The sequence below is a fragment of the Sander lucioperca genome, chromosome 15 (assembly GCF_008315115.2).
Source record: "Sander lucioperca isolate FBNREF2018 chromosome 15, SLUC_FBN_1.2, whole genome shotgun sequence".
NCBI classification, from domain to species: domain Eukaryota; kingdom Metazoa; phylum Chordata; class Actinopteri; order Perciformes; family Percidae; genus Sander; species Sander lucioperca.
The window spans coordinates 26,691,183-26,716,019 of NC_050187.1; the positions used below are offsets into that span (position 1 = coordinate 26,691,183).

The 24,837-nt window shown below is 40.7% G+C and overlaps 2 protein-coding genes across 3 annotated transcripts; both read right to left on the reverse strand.

Annotated features, from left to right (window-relative positions):
- Nucleotides 1–22: 22 nt before the first annotated feature.
- Nucleotides 23–11,079, reverse strand: ppp4r3b (protein phosphatase 4, regulatory subunit 3B). 2 transcript variants are annotated; one of them, XM_031315934.2, is made up of 16 exons: nt 10,620–11,079; nt 9,989–10,044; nt 9,399–9,497; nt 8,583–9,206; nt 7,218–7,295; nt 6,356–6,472; nt 6,064–6,180; nt 4,899–5,030; nt 4,582–4,684; nt 4,432–4,473; nt 3,878–4,036; nt 3,529–3,698; nt 3,276–3,415; nt 2,998–3,146; nt 2,768–2,922; nt 23–2,601 (listed from the first exon to the last, which is right to left on the reverse strand). In XM_031315934.2, exons 1-16 carry the CDS (start codon nt 10,759–10,761, stop codon nt 2,494–2,496), a joined length of 2,391 nt encoding a protein of 796 aa, XP_031171794.1. In that variant the 5' UTR covers nt 10,762–11,079; the 3' UTR covers nt 23–2,493. The 2 variants fall into 2 exon arrangements, with proteins under 2 accessions (XP_031171794.1, XP_031171796.1); XM_031315936.2 differs by having other exon boundaries at nt 2,768–2,907; nt 10,620–11,078.
- Nucleotides 11,080–13,052: 1,973 nt separating this feature from the next.
- LOC116061748 (polyribonucleotide nucleotidyltransferase 1, mitochondrial) lies at nt 13,053–23,487 on the reverse strand. Its single transcript, XM_031316089.2, has 28 exons — nt 23,227–23,487; nt 22,876–22,936; nt 22,341–22,415; nt 21,999–22,104; nt 21,829–21,878; nt 21,628–21,691; nt 21,492–21,539; nt 21,222–21,335; nt 19,819–20,005; nt 19,216–19,267; nt 18,920–18,977; nt 18,641–18,737; nt 18,460–18,562; nt 18,100–18,170; nt 17,848–17,884; nt 17,677–17,743; nt 17,459–17,548; nt 17,249–17,302; nt 16,862–16,971; nt 16,564–16,635; nt 16,142–16,205; nt 15,954–16,037; nt 15,565–15,648; nt 15,345–15,451; nt 15,065–15,120; nt 14,808–14,886; nt 14,650–14,697; nt 13,053–14,559 (listed from the first exon to the last, which is right to left on the reverse strand). The coding sequence occupies exons 1-28, from the start codon at nt 23,343–23,345 to the stop codon at nt 14,410–14,412; spliced, it is 2,307 nt and encodes a 768-aa protein (XP_031171949.1). The 5' UTR covers nt 23,346–23,487; the 3' UTR covers nt 13,053–14,409.
- Nucleotides 23,488–24,837: the final 1,350 nt, after the last annotated feature.

The window sequence follows — 24,837 nt, forward strand, 5'->3', positions numbered from 1 at the left end:
AAAAGGGCTTTGGTGATTTTTTTTTTTTTTAGAGCCACATGGTATTTATAACCATATGTTCTTATCTTACAGAATACTGTGCATGAATACTTTTCCTGGTACAAAAACATGTCAAAACTACTGTTGATTCGTTGCTGTAAAATTAGCAAAACTTCCACTAAGTAATACCTGATATCTAAAACTCCTCAGCAGTCAAGTTTGGGAGATTTGATCATATACAACCATCTGGATGCAAAGTAATTCTGAATCAATTAGAAATTTTGTAGCTCTGATTGCCAAATCAGTAAAACAAAGCTAGATTCACAAGTTCAATGTCAGGGTCACATTTAATTTCAAAACTTATCAAATAAATTCATACAAATGTTAAGAATGTGTAGTGGTAGTAAATGCACTTGTTACAAATTCATCAAGAGGGAGCAAAAAAACAGTCATAAAATAACGTTGGGTGGCGCTAACAGACAAGAGGAAAGGCAATTCGCTGCCCACGTACTGCTGAACTGAAAAGCACATTGGCAATAATTTGACTTGTGCTCCTACCCTGCTGCTCATGACTCGGACGTTCTAGACAGAAGTCTGTGTGATCTGGCATTTTTAGCTAATTTTGATTTCCTTCATCTGTGCTTGTGGCGAGACCAGAAGAGAAGATACAGCACGAGAATTGTTTCATCCCGACAATAAAATGTCTCATTGCCTTTCGACATTGTCAAACCTGTGTGTTGTGTCAGAAATACTCCACCTAATTTTCTTGGTTTGATTCTAAAACGTCACTGCATCAACTCTGGGGTTAAATCATCTTTTAATAAAAACAGCGTATCCGATCATGGAGCTTGAATTAAACTTAAAAAAAAAAAAAAAAAATTTAAAAATGTTTTCCTTCAACTTATTTTTGATCTGCAGAGTTGTTTTATTTCACAGGACAAAGACCTGGAACAACTGGTGTTGAACATTCCTGACCTTCAAATTGGGATAAAAGCCCCTTGTAGCTCACTAAAAACCATTCTTCATTCAGTAATACATGCGAGATGTTGTGTTACAGTGCACAGACAAGGTGGGTAGCTTTGTTTCTGATGCTAATAGAACTCTGAACCTGAGATCTGTCTGAGAGAAGGGTGCCAAGACTTGAATCTCCTGAACAAGAGTGTGCACTAAATCTAGCCTAAGCACACCAATAGCTCAGGTTTTTCACCCAGTTAAAACAAAAACTGGGCTACGTGTGCATCATGAGGCCACTAAATTCTTAAATCCACTAAAATACAAAACTCCCGACATCCTCGAAATGTTGGCTGCAAAAATGACTTTACTGCAGTTTTAATACGTTATTTTCTTCTTTTTTTTTTTTTTTTTTTTTAAAACCAGCATTTGCAACTTCTCTGCATTTTACATTGAGTCAAATGAACTGGACTGAACAGGGTGAACAGTGACCCCCACCTTTTGTGCAACAACAACAAAAATACACAGGTAGGTAGGTATCTCTCTCCCCTTTAAAAATCAGATCAGGGAAAAATGATTAAAAAGAAAAAAAGAAAAAAAAACATATGTACAGTACTTTTTAACAAATTCATGAAATACAGGTTTTCTGACTAATGCAGTCCTGTGTGTGAGACATTGTGTGTGTTTTGTGTGTGCCTTGGCCAAACTGACGCCATGGCTTTTGTAGGTTTGAGTCCTGCTCCTCTGGATCCAAGCCTCATTACTGCTGAGTTTTCATCCTGATACATTTCGACATTTGTGATCTCCCTCGTCTCTTAACATTTCGTTTACATCACTCAATCCCCGACAAAAATGAACAGTCCTGTGGCAGGGCAGGACGCACTGCTTCAGCCAGTCAAGCTTTCTATAACTATGACGGCTAGTCCTGCTAGCCTGACTGGTCTGCTGAACAGTTCATACACCGGCTGGTTGTGTTCTGGCTTCTTCTGGCTCGGGAGCTCATTGGTTCGGGTTCGAGAAGGATGGAAGGGAGAGTATAAATGAGGACATGAGAGGGTTCCTGTGGAGTTGCTGCAGTACCGCAGCTTCCTTGCTACTGTTGCTATAGCAACAGAGCAGAGGTAGGAACCGCCTTGTCAATGTTACTTCTACCGCAGCCTGTCTGGTCAGTACGCGGGATGGTGGATGAGAGTTGTTCAGGAGGAGGTCAGAACTGGGAGAGCAGGAGAGGGTTATGAAAGAGGGAGGGATGAGTTTGCAAATGGTCAATGAGTTTCCCCTCAGGAGGAAGAAAGGAGATTTGGGATCTCCTAGAGGAGAGGTAAAGGCTGAAGGAACAGACTGATTTGTCTTTCTTTCCAGAAGAGAAGCTCTCCATCTCCTTCCACTGAGGGAAAAAGACGAGCAGGCATCAGGAGGGACTGGGTGAGGTGGAAGCTCGTCTTTGCCTGTCTCATCAGTGAGACTGACAGGTGGCACAGGCAGGCCAAGGACCAATGAGACGACCAGAGGAGGGAGGGACTCAGTGTCCGTCCACTACGACCAAACAGAGAACAATTAGCCTTAAGAGCTCAGACGGGGCCGCTTCCTTGGAGATTGCTCTTCCTCCTCCTCGTCTTCCTCTTCTTCGTCCTCGTCGTCAGGGTAGTCCACCAAACCAACCAGAGCAGTCTAAGAGAAACAACAGAATGACAAGGCACATGCAAGGCAATATGACATTATTATTTTTTTTTTTTTAAATCACTATGGTTTCTTAACACTGATTTCTGCAGGTTCTGTCTGTCCATTATGATCAGTTCTCATTTCTACACAAGGAAATTTGTCAGCTTGTCATTACCTTCACTACTGGTGTGGCAGGAAGAGCAACAGTTTTGACAGAGGAAGTCGGACTGTTGTTTGGAGTGACGACTGGTGAGGCAGGTGGGATTGCCGCAGCTTTCCCGTTATTGTTGGCACCATTAGCTCCGTTGGCAGCTCCTGCAATATCAGAGACTGTAAATATTAAAACGTATAGGCCGTTTCAATCTGGGAAAGAACGATACATACAGCAATGCCAGAGCAGCGTACCTTTTTTGGCTTCCATGTACTTGCCGTAGCTGTCGGAGAAGTCATCCTCCATTCGGCTCTTCTCCACAGCCTCTCCATCATCGTCCTCGTCCTCGTCGTTGAACCACAACTCCTCATCCTCGTCCAACGACCGTGCATCTCTGCGATATCTACAGGGGAACATTTACTTCATTAACTACAGTTATCTACAGAATAATGGGATGAAAAAAGGCATCATGCCATCTCTAAGATAAAGATCACTGCACTGATTAGACCTTGTGTCCAATCAGTCTACTGACCTGTTGAGTCTCTGACTCTGCCTGTCTTTTTCTTGCTCGTACCGGCCTTTCAGGCCCTTGAAGGTCTGGACATACTCAATGGATTCAAGTGCTTTGTAGAAGTTATCCACAATGTGAGCTATGAGAGACTTGATGTCCTCCTGTAAAGAGAAGAAATGGTGGAAAATCGCAGAGCAATCCACTTTCAGTGCCACACGCACATACCCTGTACTAATGAACACTTTTCATTAGGATTCGATTTGTGTCTACACACCACTTTAATGAACTCAAAGAGTTCTATGATGGCTGAGTTGAGGAGGTTGTATCGGGTGCCGTTGTCCAGCAGGGCATTAATGACAGGCTCAAATAGGTTCCCTTTGATGATGTAGCGGTTGTAGTATTCATCCTTCAGACCAATGATCCTTCGCATGAAACGCAGGGCACCTTGGGAAAAAACAGACAACAAATAAGTAAAAAAAATTAAGCCGTTTGTGTGTTCATTGGTGTGAGCTGGGATGCATATAGCAGACCCAAATATAAAAGTTGACATGGTGCGCGTGTGTGTGTGTGTGTGCGTGTGCGTGTGTGTGTGTGTGTACCGTTTATGTATGCAAGGAACTTACAAAGAGCCAGAAATGTGTGCTTTGAGTTCATGAGCACCAGCACTCTCCTGAGCAGGTCTTTGTTCATGATGTAGGTCTTGATGTGATAGGTGTGGTGCTCCACACAGAAGGTCAGGAGCTCCAGGATCAGTGCCAGCAGCTGAGCTGTCTGGAAGTTGTCTACACAAAATAAAAAAGCGAATAAGCAATGCGACATTTTTCAAAATTCACTCTAAGCTGCGGACTTACAGACCATATATTACAGTCCTGCCATTTTACCAAACACAAGCCCAATTATTTACAATAATTACATTTCAGTATGTATCCTATTATATCTTACATTCTTTAAAACAAAACAACATTGGTCATAATTCTTTACAGCTCTGAGTGTTCACATGAAAATCACAGCCACTTCATCATTTAAGCAATGGTGGGTGCAGGTGAAAGAAACTTACAATTAAAATGTAATGTTACTATAACTATGCTTAAACTAATCATTTTTAGTAAACTCTGACATGAACAGGTTTTTGACTTTTGGGCAGTTTATGGTTGATTTTGAGTCTCAGAACACCCACCTGGACAGACCGGGTTGATCTTCGTTGACCCCTCCTGCAGATCTGAAACGCCATAGCATAGAACAAATCAGTCAAAATCCCTGTTTATATTCTAGTCTGAAACACTCAAACACTGAAACAGTTTATGTGTGGCCTCTGTCCCCAGCTCACCTTTTGAGTTTTTGTCATGTGCAGTGTTGGCCAGCAGAGGAGCAGTAAGGACATGCATGCAGTACTTGTAGAAGAAACTCAGAAATTCTGTCTTCTCAGTTTTCTAAAAGGAAACAAGAAGATGACAAGAAGATTTGATAAGTGCTGTTGATGTTTTAGTGTTGGACAAAGCAATTAGGGGTTTGAACCAGCTGGCCAGCGAGTGTCTGGGGGCAACATGATTTCTAGAATATAATGTAAAATATGACCCTGTCCGTCAATACGTAATTGTATTGCCGGTCACCAATAAAACTCTTGTGTGTGCTGGTTCTGCTTACATTGGTGGAAGCCAGCATGTTCTCAGGGTCAATGAGCGTCCTGAGTAGACCCATCAGCTGGACAGCCCCTCCCAACTCTGGGTCAGAGTCACAAATCATCTGCTTGATTACAACATTTATCAGCAGAACATCCTGTAAACAAACAAAAAAAAAGACACACACGCACACACACAGTAGAAAATGCAGTCAAAATGATGCATATTTGAGGCAAAGTCAACAAAATCTTTGCATGACACAGTAAAGCAACCCTAACAGCTAAAACACACCGGGCGCGTAAGCGTCGCATATAGCAGCGTAGCTATTTTTATTTTGGCGCCCATGTTATCCAATCTGTCCGTTCATACCGGGTGCGTAGCTTCCGCGTCGGCCCGCAGTGCATCCGAAAACTTTACAAAAATAAAACATCTAGGTTCATGGTGATTTTGGCTGTCTTGACTTCTCACAGCGAGACACGCGATCAGCTCTCTCTCTCTGACAGAGAGACAGAGCCAAAAGGAGAAGGATCGCTTTGTGACCGGCTCGTAGAAACGCGTGTGCGGTATGAATGGCCAGGCGTGGGATCCGGCTCGTATCTACGCTACGTGGGCTATACGCGACACTTGCGTTGTCGAAGATACTTTTCGCTGTAACCCTACTGAAGGGAAAAAATACTTTTGATTCCCTGAACTATATAGGCTCCACTTCTTTTATGTATGAAAGTGGAAGTAAAACAACAGAGGGCCTTAATGATAACTAGTAGATCAACTGCAGCCAATGCTTTTGCGTTTGTTTCTCTGCACACTTGTAGGCCTCTTGTCATCCACATTTTACTCCATTGTAAAGCAAAGAGCTCACAATCACAAAGGATTTAAAAAAAAACAACCCATTTTGTATTTGGAGTTAAATTGATGCAGCATCATGCTATAAACTGAGGGAAATACTGTAAAGGGTATGTTTACACATCACCCAGTATATAACATTTCATACAAGTATCAACCAACCTGAGGAGAGAACATCATTTAAATATTCTGTTCAACTATTCCTTTTATCACAACAACGTCTTGCTACACAGAACTTTTTTTAAATATCTTACATTTTATAAATGCAATCCTGGGCTGAACTGAACTACTCCCTGGCATCTAAAAAGTGAAAGCATGCTTGTTGACAGTGATGTTTAGATGCTTACATCGTCTGTCTGCTGTGGTTCCTGCATGACAAACTCCCTGACCATGGAGGGGCTGAATTCCACCAGGTAAGAGAAGATGTCTGTAGCTGCTGCCCTCACCTGCAGGTCATCCATTCCCTGAACAGGAGAGAAATAGGAGTTGAAGAGAATTCTACACACACAAAATGTTTCCCCAGTTAATCATTCACGGGCAAAAAGAAAAAAACGAATATTGAGTATGTTGAACCAAAGAACTGTTTCATTGACGGCAATTTGGATATTCACATTATTTAACATAACGTCTAGAACATACCATTACTATTTCAAGAGCAGGTAAAATGCCTAGATTTGCCAGAGTTTTGAAGAAAGCGTCCCTGTTTTGTGGCTGCAGCGTTTGTGAAAAAGCACAGAATTCCTTGACAAAGTTCACCTGAGGAGTAGAAAACAAACAAACAGATGTAACAGTTGATCAGCATTTGACAGACATCCAGAGTCCCCCGACAGCCGCAGACTTGTACCGGTCGTACAGCCACAACGTTGCATGCATTGTCGTGGACACATGTAGCCAATTAACACAGTCCACGCAACCGATATTCACTGATTTATTCATATCACATGCATGCAATTCATTTGTAATATCTGTAAACGTTGTGTTAACATTTTTTTTTTTTTTAAACATTTGTAAACACTGTGGGTGTGCGCACATGCGAAGGCGACCCAATACGTTTTCCCTGTTTGGTGACACCAGAAAATGTAAAATCCCACCACCGCTTTGAGACGCCATTGTAAACTGTCTGACGCGGTTCATCTTCTCGCTGTGTATGCGTGTGTGTGTGTGTGTGTGTGTGTGTGTGTGTGTGTGTGTGTGTGTGTGAGTGCTCATGCACTCTTGAATTCTGTGTACGCTCTTGAATTTCTATATTGACAACTTCGTCAGAAATTAATGTTAGGTTTAATCGCAGTTATATTTTTGCCCTCCCAATTTTAAATCATCATCCCTGATAAATTTTTTCCCGTCACCAGGACGGCGGGACAGCCTTAAGTTAAAGCCCTGAGTAAATATTTAGGCCTTGCGAAAGAAATGGCATTACAGACAACAGAATTAATCCATTTAACAAGAACGGTAATACTGAGTGCATTTCATTCCCACAGCAACGAAAGCCAACATCACTTACAAGCTCTCTTCTTTTACTGTCCTCTGTGGCTTCATCTGTGAGCTGTGCAAAGACCTCTGTTAGGAACTTCTCGTCCTCCTGTGGCCCATGAAAAACAGGGTTAAGTAATCAAGATACTGAAAAAATAAAAGGGTAAAAGACAAAGACGAACAAAAGAGGAGTACAAAACTTAATCCTGGGCAGTTTGTATTCACGTTTTGCACCAATAAGAATAAAAAAGTGAGATATTCCAACAACTCAGAGAACCCATGATTCTTATAGACAGCCACTTCACTACTCATCAGCCTTAAAATACAATCATTGGATATTGGGTAACACTTGAATATGAAATGGGTGACCTGGAAGGTACTGTTTGCATCATGATAAACATTGTACCGTACAAATTATTTTTTTATTAACACCTGCCTCACATTCATGCTCCATATTGAAATCCATTTGCAAGCAATAAAATAGACTAGGGATGTCCCGATCAGGTTTTTTTGCCCTCGAGTCTGAGTCATTTGATTTTGAGTATCTACCGATACCGAGTCCCGATCCGATACTTCTATAATAATTCAACTTTATAATACCTCCAGACCGCAGACATACTTGCGCTTTCCGCTTCAAGCTGCTTCCGTGTTCTACTTTGCCGGCATTTAACCAATAGCGTCTCTGCAACAAAGTGATGTCATGCTGCACGCGTTGCTGTTTCTGTGTGGAGTCAAAAGGGTCTAACTCTGTGCCACCGCATAACTATAGATGTGTTAAAAAATAATGAGAATATATATACATATATATCCGAGTCCTGATCGGGAGGTAACGTCCGATTCCGATCGAGTCTGAAACCACGTGATCGGGCCCGATTTCCGATCACGTGATCGGATCTGGACATCCCTACAATAGACCTTAATTTATTTGCTGATTGACCTGTTGAAAATGTTTTCATTATTTTATATTTTTAATGGGTCAATCGTCACGTTACAAAACCTGATGAACAGACACATCTTTTACTTGTAGACAACTACCACAAATTGAAAAGCGGCTATATGTATTATGTGATAACAGCATGTACAGATATATTCTTAATCCTAAGCAATTTCAATTTGTAGAAATGCAGTAATTAATTTATTATATTATATATTATAAGTATGAGCCATGTTGTCATCCGGAACCACAGGGAGGGTAGGTTGTCTTGCACCTGTCAAACTATTTTCCGACAGTGGAAACTGATTATAGATTTAGGAGAACACTGTACATGCAGAAACGTTCAACTGCAACCTGTTCAACTGGCAATGAAATTTGGTACAAACAAAACAGATTAGACAATGGCTTGGTGATAAACTGTGCCTTAAAGAATATTACAAGTTACCTGATTTAGACCCTTACCTGCAACATACTGACAATCTCCACCTTGTTGAAGAAGATGAAGGAGGTGAGCGTGGACAGGAAGTTCTCTTCAAACACAGACGGAGTGGGCAGGATGATGTCCTGGATGTACTGTACCCGGTAGGTCTGGTGGATCTTCTGCCGCAGCTCTGAGTCCGTGATAGGGATCACCTCCTTAAACTTTGCGGTCTTGGTCAAGAATTCACGGTGCCGTTTAGGCTGAACCAGTGCTGGGTCATACTCAAGGCAGCCCACCACATCCATGATACAGTCATCAGAGAACATCACCTCAAAGAGGGCCGCTTTATTGAGGAACAAGACACCCCGGACAATCTCATAGAGGTGATGGAGACCTTCTCTGTTGTCCAGGTCCTCGCATACTCTGAAGAGGCCCAGGAGTTTCTTGATGTAGCCCTCACTCATCAGGGCCAGGGCGAGTTTTTCCCTCCGGATGGGCGAAGACAAGACAGAGGTAACCAGGTCAGCAATCTCCTCCAGTCGGCTTAGCTCACAAGGAGGGAGCTCCACCAGGTGACTTGTCTCTGGAATCTCCTCGAAACGCTCCTCCTCCGACTCATCAATGGGATCCTGGGTGATGTCCAGGGCAGGGTCCTTGCCTTGAACCTGGGAAATACATAGTCGGTAGATATGAGGTGAAGAATTAAACTAGAAGTATCACTGTACTGTCTCTTGCCCTTTATGGTAGTGTCAATAGAATTTCTGCACCAGCAAACCAGCACCACTCCAGTTTCTGTACTACCTGGTTAACAAATGTTTTAAAAGAATGAAGAAAACTTTAAACTGGATTGACTTTACCTGGCAAATCTTTTCCCATATCTCATCGCAGCCCGCCTTTTCCTGGAAACTTAGGGCGAGGTCATAATTATCAGCTTCCGACCAGACAATCAGTGTGTCCTGGGAGGAGGAGAAAGACACATCAAAATGTATACAAAGTAATGCTTATCATATTCACAGGACACACTCAAACGTTGTCGCATGCGCTCACACACAAGGTCACATTCTCAAAACATGTTTCAAATGGAGTGAGACCTCACACATGCAAGCACTTCCATGCCTTTTCATCTCTGATGAATAAGATTGTTTTGTCTACAATATTCAAGAGGAGTATTCAGCTCAGATCTACTATCTCAAACCATGTACATCCTTAAAATGCTGAAAAACATGTTTTCTGGTATTGTAAATACTAATGATGTGACCTGCCAATTGCTTGTTTCCAGGGTTATACTCGGACCAGATACTTGATTTCCATGGTCTGCAATGCATCATTTTAGCAGTAATTGTCTGGCAACGTGTCTCAATGATTACATTTTCACACTCTAATTCTGGAAAAACTGAGGTATGCATGCCTTTTGTAGCTGATCCAGAGTCAGATCATCTAGTCTTACCTGTTGTTTCTGATATGCAGTATTCGGGCTTATCTTCGACTCCAAAAGTAGAGATCCTAAAACACAAAGACTTCGTAAACTTCCCTTTTCCGAACTAGTGCGATTGATCACAACAAAAGGTCGCCACATGATAATATAACCCATTCTTGGAGGTTAAGGTCAATAAATATGCCTGGCATATAGCATTTAATGCTAAGTAGACAATGTGAAACAATGTTGCAAAAATACAAAGTTACAACTAACATCAGAACAGCTTGTTAGCCTAATCCAATGTTATTTATTTTACGGGGTGAACTGTGCCTGGACTCATAATGGTTTACTATCATGAGCAATAACAAGTTTGTACATTTAAGACTAGCTAGACTTTGAAGGCCCCCCCACCCCCCATGCTACTCGCCTGCTGCTATTTAATACATTATTGCCTTTTATCTGGGGGTAACATTAGTGTACTGGTTGTTCCAAAAGTTTAAAACAATTGACTCAGCAGCAAATTCAAAGAAGTAATTCCAATAAGTTACCCAAGTATACACAGTGGCCAATTGAAGCATTAGCTATGTCCGAAGAACTAGAAGTTAGCGTGCTAGCGTTAGCCAACGTAACATCAATGCGGCTATGCTAACTGGGAACTTACCGTCTGATTCGGCCCGAACTAATAATGATATTCCCTTCAGTCGTTCAACAAACGTAGACGAAACGTGTCCGGTACCCCGATCGTCCCACTGCCGGTCTTCATTTAGCGTATATACTTTCACTCGCCGCCGAGTGTCCGACATGGTTAACCGAGTCAGAGCTAGCAGGCTGCTAACAAGCTACCACCTCGCTCCGTCTGGTGTTTTCCTACCCTCGACCTGTTAACTTTGTTTCCACCCGCATGTTATAAAACATGCACGTCTAAGTAACGTCCAAAATAGCAGTACAATTTATTAGTAGTTATTTCATAAACATATTACGTTTACGGTGTGAAACAAGTCAACAGGAGGCCTATTATCAAACAGTAAAATTTACAGAGAACACAACAACTCTAACGGCCTTCTTGCTAACGTCCACAGACCGCCATCTTGTAATCCGATCTATTCTTTTTCTTCTTCGACGTCAATCAAGCGCTAACTGCCGCGGGGTCTCCTCCTCCGAGCGAAATTGTCCAATGGCAAAACCGCAGCGCCAGAAGTTAACGCGCCACCATGTGGCAAGAACAGTAATAGCAGCAAGTACTTTCAGATTATGAAGCCTACAGAGAAGAATCAGGTTTACATCTCAACACCTGGGTCCAGTTGTTCATAAATCATCTGAGCGGATTTCGGCTTTCGGATTGGATCAAATCTGTCAAATGAGTCGTTTCGGATTAGATAACGTAGTCCAATCTTGGTCCTGATATAAATCAATGTGTTGTTCAAAACATTTCAGTAGGATAGGGATACCTTTGATCCATGAAACCTGGATCATCTTGATCCCAGCAGAAGGGTGGATTCAGGGTGGATCTCAGGAACAAAATGTAGGCCTATTAAACATTTATAAGACAACATTCATATCATGTAGTAGCTTACAGTATAGGCCTACGTATTAATATTTTGCACCTGATTTGATTGATGATAAAGTAGATAAAGTAGACACTAAGCCTTTCAGAACTGTTAAGTAAAATAAATGTATGAGTTTGTCCTATAAAACAATCCCCCAAACAGTTGTCAATATCAAACAAAAATAATATATTTATTCTAACTGTCACTGTCATTAATCATCACTGTATATTAATTATCAACAATGACATAACCATCATAGATGAACCAGTCAAAAGTAGTTTCTAACAATCGCATCCCGTGGGCTATTGCACATGCAGTCAGTCCCTCATTCTGAGAGAACGCCGGGGGTTGGTTTGTGTCTTCAACAGGTTCAGGTGCATCATAAACATCATCACAGAGAGGGACATTGCACCTGGTAGCGATGTTGTGCAGGACAATACAGGCCGGTATTATGTGGTGGTGACCCCATGCTGGCTATTCTACCTGTTGTTCTTTACACAGCTGATAGCTTACATTGTGATGTGTACATGTGACACATGGATTGCCTGATCCTGGATAGCAAAACGTGGGATTTCCAGATCTGGATCATTCTGATCCAGATTAAACTTTCTGAACAACTGGGCCCTGTTTACATACAGATATAGCCTATGTATTACTTCGCATTACGCAAACATTAGCCTACATTACAGTTTATGGCCCGAGGCACCGACACCGTCAGTCGGTGAAGTCCCTACTTAAATCGATATTGAAATTGATAGGATTATTATTAGGGCCGAGCACCGACAACATCGGGGGCGAATTCGCTAATCCCCTGGCATTTTCTGTTTTTGTTTGTTTACCATGTTATGTCAATAATTGAATAAATAAAAATTGAATCTAGGCCTATTGAAATCACACAGAGAACAATAACAAGACTTTTGGCTTTTAAAAGCTCTTGGTAGCCTAATCAGGGGAAACAAAAATAAAACTGTAACTAGCCTTTCACAAATAAAAACTAATTAGATTTTTGCTAGTCTAGATGCTAGTCTCGCTTTGCCAGACCATCCACACGCTGCGGAGCAAAGGAGGGTCTGGCTAGTCCACACAGCATTCCGGGATGGGAGAAAAACATGCTCTGGTTCATTGGCATTTCTTTAAACCAATCACAATCGTCATGGGCGGCGCAAAACTCCGCATGGAGCCCCTGTAAAATAGTTGTGCAAAGAAAACTCAGATTGGACAGATAGTCTAGCTAGCAGTCTCAATCTACCATGCAGAGATCTGAGGAGCAGTTAACCATAGTCCTCATAAATCCACCGGAGTTTAGAATTTCAACACAAAGAAAGCGGAAAGAAAACGGACATACATACATCCGGCGGAATTTCCTGCGGCATCAGAGCAATCCCGGAAGTGGAACGTCAAGATTATAGACTATTGCAGTATTGAAGGAAATACAGTTCATACATGTCTCCACCAGGGTCAGCTGTGGCCCTGCATACACCTATGGCTGGGATTCCTAACAACCAATGGATTTTAAATGGTTAAAATACAAAAATAAGTTCTTCACATTATGTTTTAATGAATTTATTAAGTTCTAAACATCTAGGACCAGAGAGTTTGACATTCATCTTTGTTCCCCGCACTTGCCATCGGACCAGCAAGCCAAACAAACACACAAATGATATACATACCACCTCAGATTATTAGTACAGATATTGAGCATGGAAGAAATGGAGGAGCATATGCATTTACGTTTAATTAATTGTATTAAAATTGTCTCAATTGTCACCCTATGGAGATTCAATATTAATTTGGTGCATATTTCTGCCACAAGATTAGGGTTGAGAATTATAAATATAACTACAAACTCTGCCAGAGGCCAAATAATTACGTTCTTATTTAAGTAAACAATTCTAAAGTCTATCACATAAATAGCCAATGGGGCACCAGATCCAGGCAGAGTGGGACACAGCAGCTCCTGACATGGGTATTTCCCAAATTTCCTGAGTCTCACGGCTGCACATCTCATGGATGTCGGAAACTCTTCACCATCAGATTGTTTAGACCATTGGCTGATCCCTGCACACATCAAGTAATCTTCACGTGACGTAAAATTGGTGATGAGGTCCTTGTATATGTCTTTGTTGCGCCACCGAGACCGGAATTACAGCATCTATGTATAAAGTCAGCCATTTTACTTATGATTACAGCGGTGAAACAACTAGGCATGCTACAGGGTGGGTGGATGATGCCTTCAAACTTAAAATAGTGTGGGCCATTGCCTGGAACCAAAATTGGGTAACATTTATAGTTTATTTTCTTCATCCTATCTTGTTACCTGTGTTAAACCTGGTTTAATACTGATTTGATTGGTTATATTTACCTTTTTCCCCTACGAGAACAATTTGTGGCACTTAAGTGTATTTCTTTGTTAGCATCTGAATGTTGGGCTACATTAAAGTCTGGTTTCTTATGTGTGCAGGGTATTTTTACACTACAAAGCAACCAGTCATTGTTTTATTTATACATGACTTAAATATCCTGTAAATGCACCCTAACATACAAGGAATATATATATATATATATATATATAAAAAAAAAAAAACTGTACACTTCTCACTCTCACTTTGCATTCTTTGTCCATATCTTGATCCTGGCTGCTTAGAGGACACAGTGCCATAGTGGATACCAATAATGGAAGCCTTTGCATATCCACTGAAGCACGATGATGGCAGGATTTGATGAGCTGCAGTGTAGTGCAGTTTAATAACTTCCATACCCACAGCAGCAGGGTAAACCTCTGGGTTCAGTTTGTGACCAGATCTGATGCTCTTGTTTCTCAACAGAACCATTGTGTAGCAAAATCTACTCAATTTAAATCCACCTTGGCAGCAAATCCAGAAGGTAGCCTGCTGTGTTGGTGTGTCACAAATCGGTGCTGGTGGTGTCGCTTGAACCCATGGAGATGCTCTGTTTCTCACTTAGTGTCTTGACGACAGTTGCAGCAGGAGACTGGAGCACCTTCCTTGAAAGTCTCATTCTGCCGTCTGTTGGGTCCCGTCCAAAGTACTTGACCTGTTAGCATAAATCCAGTCAGAGACAATAAGCCCAGTATGTAAACACAGGAGGCTACTTTTGGACAGCAAAGTCGTTATTGACACCTACCTGTATCTGCTGTCCCACCTCTAAACCCAAAGCACTTGGATGTTTGATCTTAAAGAGGAAAATACAAAAGAAATTACCTTTAGCAGTGATTTCATTCTCAAACACTCACAGAAACATGGACACACATGCAAACAGTATGCAGAGGCAAATTCACTGACCCGTTTGTGGTCAAGTTGTGAGTTGTGCAGCAGGACAGCACTCATGTTGGGATACAGCTTCACCATCACACCAATGTCCCTGAAGCAGAGCAGCAAAAGGCTTCAGAAGCAGTTTGAATGCTAAAAAGTTTGATTTAACCATAGTTTGATTTCTATTGAAATATAAATACATGTCTCTAGATAACATGTTCAAACCGTGTGCTAATGCCTGGCATCAAATACCGTTTAACAGTAAACATCCCAATGTTTTGGTTTACCTTATCTCAGTGATAGTGGCGGTGTAGATAGCACCAAACTCTAGCTGTTGTTCTTGCTGCAACACAAAACAGAAATACACGTGTATGTTCATACACATACAGTATAGTACATACACATGTACGAACATACACACACAAACCCTTATGTTCAAAGTCAGACTTTTTTTCAGCAAGGTGATATTTTTTATAAAGTACTTATCAGTACTTTTATCATGGGTTTAACATGTGTTTTTCTAAATATACAGTGTTTAATAGGCCCCTTCAAGTGGTGGAGACTCACATCATCTTTGCAGATGTCACTGATGAAGTCTTGGGCTTCATTCATGGCTCCTGGTGTTGGAGCGAACACAGAGAAAGTCTCCTCGTCCACCTGACTTATTGTCACACCTCAAGAAGAAAAAACTATTTATAGTTTCAACATTTTGTTATGAAGGAGTCTGTATTGAGTCATGTTCCTGGTTGGTTTTCTGATTAAATATGAACATTAGATTACTTGTTACCTGTTTGAGCTTGTAGCCTGCGAAGATTATAGCCCCCTGGACCAACAAAGCGTGCTCGTCTGGAAACAGGCACCCGGACATTTTCTGAAGAAAGATTAAAACTCACACACATCAGTTCCCTATACTAAACCCGGCCTTCTAGCTACATTGCATCTGCTTAGGTTAAACTGCCGTGGCTTGTCCCTCTGGCTTGATGGGCAGTATCATCGTAATGTCATGGCCCACACAGTAGTCCAGCCATCATCTCTACTTATCCAACTCAACTAGTCTTACACGTAGTTACTAGTTATATCAGAGCACTTCTCACACCATTCTCTGACCTAGTCCAAGTGTGTACCTCTTTCTTTAAAATGTACATACACAAATTAATGTTCAAACACAAAACTTACCAACAACAGGTCCATTTTCTTTCCTTGTCTCTCTTGGTTTTGCTGTACATTTGTTCATGATGCTCAAGATTTCCCTCTTTGCCACTGGAACATTATATTGGAACAAAGGCCATCAAGTTACCAAAAATGTCTACACACGTCATTCTTAAGTGTAAAAAATGTTCAGTTTCACTGCCATCTGAGCTTACCTGTGGCCTGTTGGATAGCCTCCATGACCACCTTCAGAGGCAAACCTGGGATCTTCACATCAGCCTGGAGGTTAAATAAAGGAGTGTAAAAGAATATAAAATATGGATCTAAGGATAAAACCTAAAGTAGCATTAAAAGCTCAAGTCAGCAAGACAACATTTTCCTCAAGGGACTTCACAATCTGTACAGCATTCGACACTCTCTATCCCTCGAGTCAGAGAAGTGGCAGTATCTTATAATAAATATTACATTTTTTTAAAGCCTTTTAGTTAATGTTTCACACAGCACCAAATTATACTTACACAGCACTGAAAATGGGCCGGGTGAAATATTTCTATGAAAAACCGTTATCATTTCAGGTACATTTTACTTTTCCTGCTGTTTTTATTTTATTTTAGAGACTTGCTATGAGTTATCATACCTGTAAAGCAGTGATGCCCTTGTTTGTTCCTGCCAATTTGAAGTCCATGTCTCCAAGGTAATCCTCTATTCCCTGTTAAGAAAACAAGTTAGCTGGGGCGACGTCTCCTTGACAGCGGCCCGTGTTCGAATCCGACCTGCAGCCCTTTGCTGCGTGTCATCCCCTTTCTCCCCCCTTTTCAATCTATCAACACTATCTAATCTAAAAAAAAAGGCACCTTTCATATTCAACATGATGATAACTACACTCTTTTTTTCTGCCTGGCAGTTATAAATGGTTGGTCACACACTGTACGTACCAGGATATCAGTTAGTAATCTGTAGTCTTGGATCTCAGTAGGTTTCTCTGGGTTGGCCTTGGAGATGAGGCCAACTGCTACACCTGCCACAGCAGAGGAGATGGGCACACCTGGGAGACACAGATTTGGACATTAGCAACATATTATCACACAATTGCACTTTATTAAATGTGAATAAAAACGAAACCTAGCGATCCTATCTACCCATCTTTAATTTGCTTGGAGTAGCATAATAAGAATAGAGTCAGAGAAGAAAGTCAGAAAAAAACCTAAATACTTATGGTAAAACATGAATCTGTTTTGCAAAATAATAAATATAAATAATGTTACTACACACAGAGATTATAAATTGTAAAGAAGCTATTTCATGCAGTCCCACCCCAGTACCTGCATCCATTAGAGCAAGGCTGCCTCCACATGCTGAAGCCATTGAGGAGGATCCTGAGAGGAGATAAAGAGGTGGAAATAGGAAGAGGAAGGGGAAAATGAGGCAATCAGACAATGTAACCCCATGTTCCTCCCTGAGACATCCTGCCAGACAATGAGCACATTTCCTGTTGTGTTTATACGCTTCAAAAACTGTGTCACCACGCTCACCGTTTGACTCCAGCACCTCAGCAGTGACCCGGATAGTGAAAGGGAAGTCTTTAGGAATAATTGGTCTCAGAGCTTTCTCCGCTAGGGCCCCTGGGAATACACAAACATGAACAAATACACACACAAACACACACAGTCTTTGTCCAGAAGATTCTTAAAGGGAATGAGTGCTTAGCAGACACTGACTAAAAGTAGAAGATGTAAATTTGAACACAAACCATGTCCAAGCTCTCTTCTGTTGATGCCTCCCATCTTTCCAATCTCATTGGTTGCATATGGAGGAAACTGAAATTAAAGGCAATGCTGAGTTTAAGTTCACCTTGAAAACAAAAGTATACACAACCATGCAAACAATGTGACTTTTTAAAGAAAAACAGGATTTTACTCACCTCATAATGAAGCATGAAATTTTTGGATTTGATGCCACTGTAGAAAGGAAATGAAGGAAAGACCTGGGTTAAATAGTCTTTTCAAATACTTTTATTTTAGTCTGTGCGGGTAACTTAGGCTGCCATATAGGACCGAACTAGTGCCATGACATTTAGATATAGACAGATATTAAATATTCTGGAAGGGCCAACTCTGAACTGTAAACAGTATGAATGTGTCGTTTCATGTGTGAAAATAAGTGATGACTTTACCTCAAAGCTGTGGTGATAATATCTGCTTTGATACTAGATTCCAGGGAATCGAATGTAACACTGCACAGCACCTATATAAAAAGGAAGAGGACGAGGACTGAGCTCTCTTTGTTTAAAAAAATTGAGCGCTGTTTCACAGTAAAAAAAAAAAATAATAATCTCAGAACAAAGAGCCTCACTGGTTCCCCTCCTACTACTGCATTCATTATCAAACCTAGTATTATTATTATTATCTTTCAGTTGCAGAAAATACCAACACCAGTCTTATACCTCCATCAAAGTTGGGCATAATAGTGTTCTTCTTTCGACAAAACATATCTTTCAAATTAAGCTTCTGTGGCCTTCCTGCTCTGTACCTACCTGTGTTTGTCCTCTCTGGAAAAGAGCTGAGCCATGCAGCGGCTTGAAGAGGTCGACATCGCAAGAAATGTTTCTTAAAGCGGTCAACTCCCTCCCATCACATCTATTAAAACAATCCAGTTACAAAGGCACACCATGTGTCTTGAGAATACACATTCATTTTACCATAGGCAGTGCTTACCTCTTGTACTCATTAAGCACTAAATTGCGGAAGATTTCTTTGCTCACAGCGTTAAAAGACTCAATGACTTCAAAGGGCTCAGCCTGAGGGAATCTTTCTACACACGGGAAACATCAATTGACACTGTTCAGCTGACAGATAGGAACACAAATTAAGTACACAGACCCATCTGAATTTAACTGTAATAAATATATGATTGTGTGAAGGGGGTTGCAACAATATTCAAATCAGCTAACTTGAAATGATTTATATGCAACACAAATACTGAAGATGATCTACCTTTTAGGTCCTCTTCAGTTTCTAGTCGAACTTTGTTGATAGCTTCATCTCTTGAAATCTAAGACAACATGATAAGTATATTACTGATACTGTTCAAGAGATAAGGTACATCAACATTGTCACATCACAGAAAAGAGAAACATCAGTGATTTTAGCTGCTTTAAATTACTTAAAGGAAACAAAAAATGAATACTTATTAAGATGGGTTCAAAATGTCCACATGAGGTGGTGCAGTAAGAGATGGTTAACAGAGATAACTTTGAGTCAACACCTGGGGAACAGACGTCAGACTTTACCTTATCGTGAGTGTAATCAGTGAAAACAGCATAGATCTTCTTGGAAGCTAATCTGCAGGGAAGAAAAAAACAAAAAAAGTCATTACTAACATCTAAAACACACGAGTCCTATTTTTGTCACTCATTTTTGAGAAATAAAGCTCAGATACTGCTTAAGGTCCCCAGTACTACAGGTAAAGCCATTACTGAATAGTGCCAGCTCTTTTCTAATTTACAGACAATTTTATATAGAATGCATTTTGGGAAATTATTTTTGATCATGCACATGTAATGTTAACTAATGTCATGTTAACTTCCCTTTCTGAATTCTGTACAATGTAACCTTCGACTGAATGAATATTGGCCTGATTGCCTAAACTAAGGCATTTTGTCTTGAGAACAAAGACATGCAAGGTACTAACTAAAAAAGCAACCTCGACCAGAGGGGGAGGACTGAGCCGAGGTATAAGGAGAGAAAACTGCTTCCCATTGATGTGCATAACTGTACAAACTAATCTTTGTTTTGGGTACCATGCACGGAGTGTTTAAAAGTGTGATGATACTGTAAAAGATATTTGTCTCTTTATGACTCTGAAAGAATACAAAACAGTTCACTGGTCTTACTGCCGAACATGCTCCACCATGTCAGTCGGGACTGAGAAGACCCTGATGGGGGTGCGCTTGGTGACCTTCTGTTCTCGCGCCAGCTGCTGGATGGCCTGTATGATCTGCTGGGTGTGTTTGACTCCCACCTTCACTGCATGGCAAAAGTCCTGCTGCAGCACGTTCTCAGCTGACGCCTCAATCATCACTGGCAGACAGAGTCACATTAAAGGTCCCATGACATGGTGCTCTTTGGATGCTTTTGGAGACCTTAGTGGTCCCCTAATACTGTATCTGAAGTCTCTTTCCTGAAATTCAGCCTCAGTGCAGAATTACAGCCACTAGAGCCAGTCCCACAATGAGCTTTCCTTAGTATGTGCCATTTCTGTGTCTGTAGCTATTGAGGAGGAGAGGGGCAAGGTGGAGGGGGGGGGAGGGGGTGTGGCCTTGACCAACTGCCACTTTGCTCATTTGAAAGCCATGATGTCTCTCTCTCATGGGTGGGCTAAATTCTCTGGGCGGGCAAAGCAGAGAAAGGGGAGGTAACCTTGCTCCTTATGAGCTCATGAGGAGCAAGATTCCAGATTGGCCCATCTGAGCTTTCATTTTCTCAAAGGCAGAGCAGGATACCCAGGGCTCGGTTTACACCTATCGCCATTTCAAGCCACTGGGGGACCATAGGCAGGCTGGGGGAACGCATATTATTGTTAAAAAACCTCAGAAAGTGAAATTTTCATGCCATGGGACCTTTAAAGAAGTGTTTTATGATGCTACCATCAAATAGACAGAAAATTAATTAATAACATGCAACACTGAGCTGACAATTGCAGATGCTGTTCATAGTTGTGGTGTTGACATCTACGCCTAAGAAAAACTATGTATGAGGATGATAGCTCTCTGCTTCCTAGCAGATCATGAAGCAAACTAGTAAGTAATAACTAAGTAATAACTTGTCAAACACAACAAGGTGTAAAACATTGTCATTTGATGGTGTAGCAATAATATGACTTATATTGTTTGATGGTGTTATTACATTTTAAGGTAGCATTCTTCCTATTCTTAAGGAGTTATTCCAACATATGACATCACATTTATTTTGCCTACTTCTTTAATAATTTGCACAATGTTTACTTATACTTTTACTGTGAACATTTACATCCCCTGGACAATAATTTGCATATTCCTGCACAACTGTACACATTAAAAATAGACACTTTAATAACAGATTTTTTTTCTTCATATTATATTGTAACTTTTCTTATTTTATAAGCAGCTGTTAGTTAATGGCATTATGATGTGTTTGCTCAAAAGTACGAATACTAAGTGAACTACTCGTATCGTGTTATCACAAGTTTTTAAAAAAACATTTCAGTAAATAAACACGTCAGCTTCTGCTGCGAGTGTTATAGTGTTTGCCAACTTACCCACTTGACTGCAGGGGGCTCCAGCCACAATCAGATTAAGACTGCTGGAAGTCATCTCTGCCCTAGTGGGGTTGATCAACATCTCTCCATCTACCATGCCCACACGCACAGCACCTGAAAAAACACAGACACAAGTAGTCCCGAGCTAGGTTTAAGTGTACAACAATAATATCACAGGAATAGAAACTAAACAGACAACTGAAAACTAGGATTTAAAGTCAATAAATCAAAATGTGTAAAAAAGGCCTAAATCTGTTGTGTGTTCCTCACCTATGGGTCCATGCCAGGGGATGTCAGACAGGGCCAGAGCCGCAGAAGCTATAACGAAAGAAAAACATTGTTTTAGCTAAGGATCTAAAAATATCTATGCTCTGTGGAAAACATGGATGGCTGAGATTTATCTCACCTGCATTAATAGCCAGCACATCTGGATCATTGACACCATCTACTGCCAGCAGGTTACAAAGGACCTACAGGAGACATGAACATACCGATACACAAAAAGTTGGAAGACAAAGATGCACATTGTTATCATCTTTGTTCAAAAAGCAAAAGAGTACAAAACTATTACCACATAATGATGAAAACAATTTCAAACTGAACTGACCTGAGTATCATAAAAGTAACCAGGAGGGAACAGTGGTCTGATCGATCTGTCTGAGCAACAGAAACACGAGGAACTGTTAGTGAAAGCACTCAAGTCATAGTACAATATCAGCACACAGACCTGCTACATTAAGGGTATGCATATAACCAGACACATTTTTATCAACTCACCTATGAGTCTGCTGGTGAGGATCTCATTATCAGTGGTGCCCAGCTCTCGCCTCAAATGGTTAGTGGGGATTCGACCTGCAGCAGCTGCCTTCTGTCTGTAGTCCACCTGTTAATCAAAGAGGACATTCATTCAGAAATATTTGCCCTAATCATATACTGAGGTCTCATAAGGTATTCTTTCTAGTTTCCAGTTCTGGTGCACACAACGACTGACGGTGACAGGCTGGATTACACTTTCTGTATACTTAACGATTCTTCTACCAAATCCATTTATATTACATATAACATATATATATAATAATATAAATATAAAAAATGTTACTGTAATGTTCGAGAACATACCACAAGAGGCATGAACTGAGATGGAGAAGGCTTGGCTCTGCTCACAGCAGTCACCATCACAGAGGTATCTCCCAACTTCAAAGAGAAAGAGGTTACCACAAAATACATGAAAAATTCACAAATAGCATCAAACATCTGGGACTGCCCAGTTCAGCCCTACAGCACACTTTATTTCTATTCATGAAGAAGTCATGAAAGAATGAATTTGGACATTTTAAGCAGTAAAGAGACACACTGATTTACACAAGCTCTACTTTTACTAGTATAGTACTGCATTATATCATATAACAAGTCAAATAAATGTAGTGGAGTAAAAAGTACAATACTTCCCTCTAAAATGTAGTGGAGTAGAAGTAAAAAGTAGCATACAATGGACATACTCAAGTTAAAGTACAAGTATGTCAAAATTGTAATTAAGTACAGTACTAGAGTAAATGTAGCTTACTTAGTTACATTCCATCACTGCTGCCATGCACCTGTTTGGTGTAACCAATTATTTTCTATTGGTGTAACTTTTGACATTTTTCTTCTGTACCTTTACTACAGCAGATCCATCAGCAAATCTAGCAAACCTCCCTGAAGAGATCTCAAGTTTCCTACAAAAACAACAACACCACATCACATCACATCAAAATGTCTCCGATACTAAAACCACTGTTATATTTGCATGCAGTAAGGTGACATATGTAACGGTGTGTTCTGGATACCAACACATCCCAGTTGTCTGTTCTGGCACTGGCTAAGAGCTACACGAGTAAAAGCGAGGATACCAAAGCAACGGATACACTTTGACAGCAGGTACAGAAACAATTAGCTAGAAGTAAAAACCATGTCTCGCGTGTTAACAGTTATTGGAAGAGAAAGGAAACAGGGAAAGTCAACTCACTTCTCGCCAAGGTCCACTACCAGTCTTCGTGGATTTGTATGGCTACTGTAAACACTTTGGTGACATAAACGGACATGAAGGCGGGCAAACGAGTGCCCCAGTCGAAGCAAATACCTCATATCTAAAGAAACACGAAAACAAAACAAAGAAAACGATCCGGTTAGCAGTCAGTGCCTTTACAGTTCAGATGTGCGCATGGGGGCTTCCATGTCAGTTTTGGTCACATGTACGGAATGACGTTGTAGAGACGCGTCTCCTGATTCGACAGGCCGAGGTGAGTGTGTAACATCAAAAGTTTCCGTAGCTACCGTATTTCTCAAATATGCCTGCAAGAGTTATCTGAGTGATTTAAATCCAATCTGACCTCAAATTAGCAGTGTTAAATTATTGTAGCAGTAGGGGAAGTTTGTAACGCTACCGCTAATGAATTTAAATAACGTATGAATATGGTTAATTTAAGCTCAAAAGAGTGCCCCAAAATATTAGAATAATTCCCTTAAATTAGCATCCACTTTATCGTATCTCTTCCATGCGTTTTTGTCCAATTTAAACGCATTTTTAAGCAGTTTTAATGCTAGGTTTGTAAACGTTCAGCTTCGGCCTACTATACCTGTGAGAAGTGTCAAACATGTTACCCCTTTACATAGATAACGTTACAGGTTCCATGGTTCCATATTACAAGTAGCCTTGGATTGTCATAGGCTCATACTGTATTCACCACTTGTAAAACAAAAAACAAACAATATGTTATACGTACAGGCAATATAACCCAATTGCCCATTTAAAACAATGTACACTATGTCTGGAAGAAGTAGCCTGGCAGCAGGAGGCGTGCTTAAGCCTCAAATATGCTATTTGAAATCTATACCACTAGGTGTCAGGATTGCCTCACAAAGAACATCTTTCAGCATGTAGGAAAATTTATGATCGACCACCTCCCTTTTATAATACCTACATCATATATACTATACTGTATAAATAATTTAGAAATGAAGTTCATTTTCAATAGCCTAAGTTGTGCCACTATTTTCATTAGTTAGATCAACTACGGCCTACACATCGATAAAACATCAAGGGCCTTTTAAACAGAGTGTTTATTTAGCAACATAATATCTGATTTACCACAACAGGCACATAGCCTAGCCCCTACATACATAATGTTTAATCTACCACAAGGGAAAGTAGTTAATGAAAGTTCAAAGTCAGCTGTGGTGGAAGAATTCGGCTCTACTTTGTTATGAGGGAGTGGAACCTTGCCATGTGTCGTAATGTAATTACCACGCTTGTGACAAAGAAAATCATGCGTTGCCAATTCATGTCACTATGAGCTGTCTAAACGGTGCTTCCCTCGAGTTTATGCATGTCCATATCAGTGGATCCAATTACTGGCTTTTCAGTGACACACAGGAGAAATGGAAATATGTCTTTCCACCACAGGAACAGATGAATGCAGGCAATTCCAATATGACTCTTGATGGAAATTTGTAAACATAAGTCATCAAACAAAAAATTGTAAAATGAGTTACAAAAAATAGGATGATAGATAATCTGCCTTTAAAGACGTAGACATGTCTGGTTGCCAAGGACCCAGAAAAACTTCAGTTCTCACCC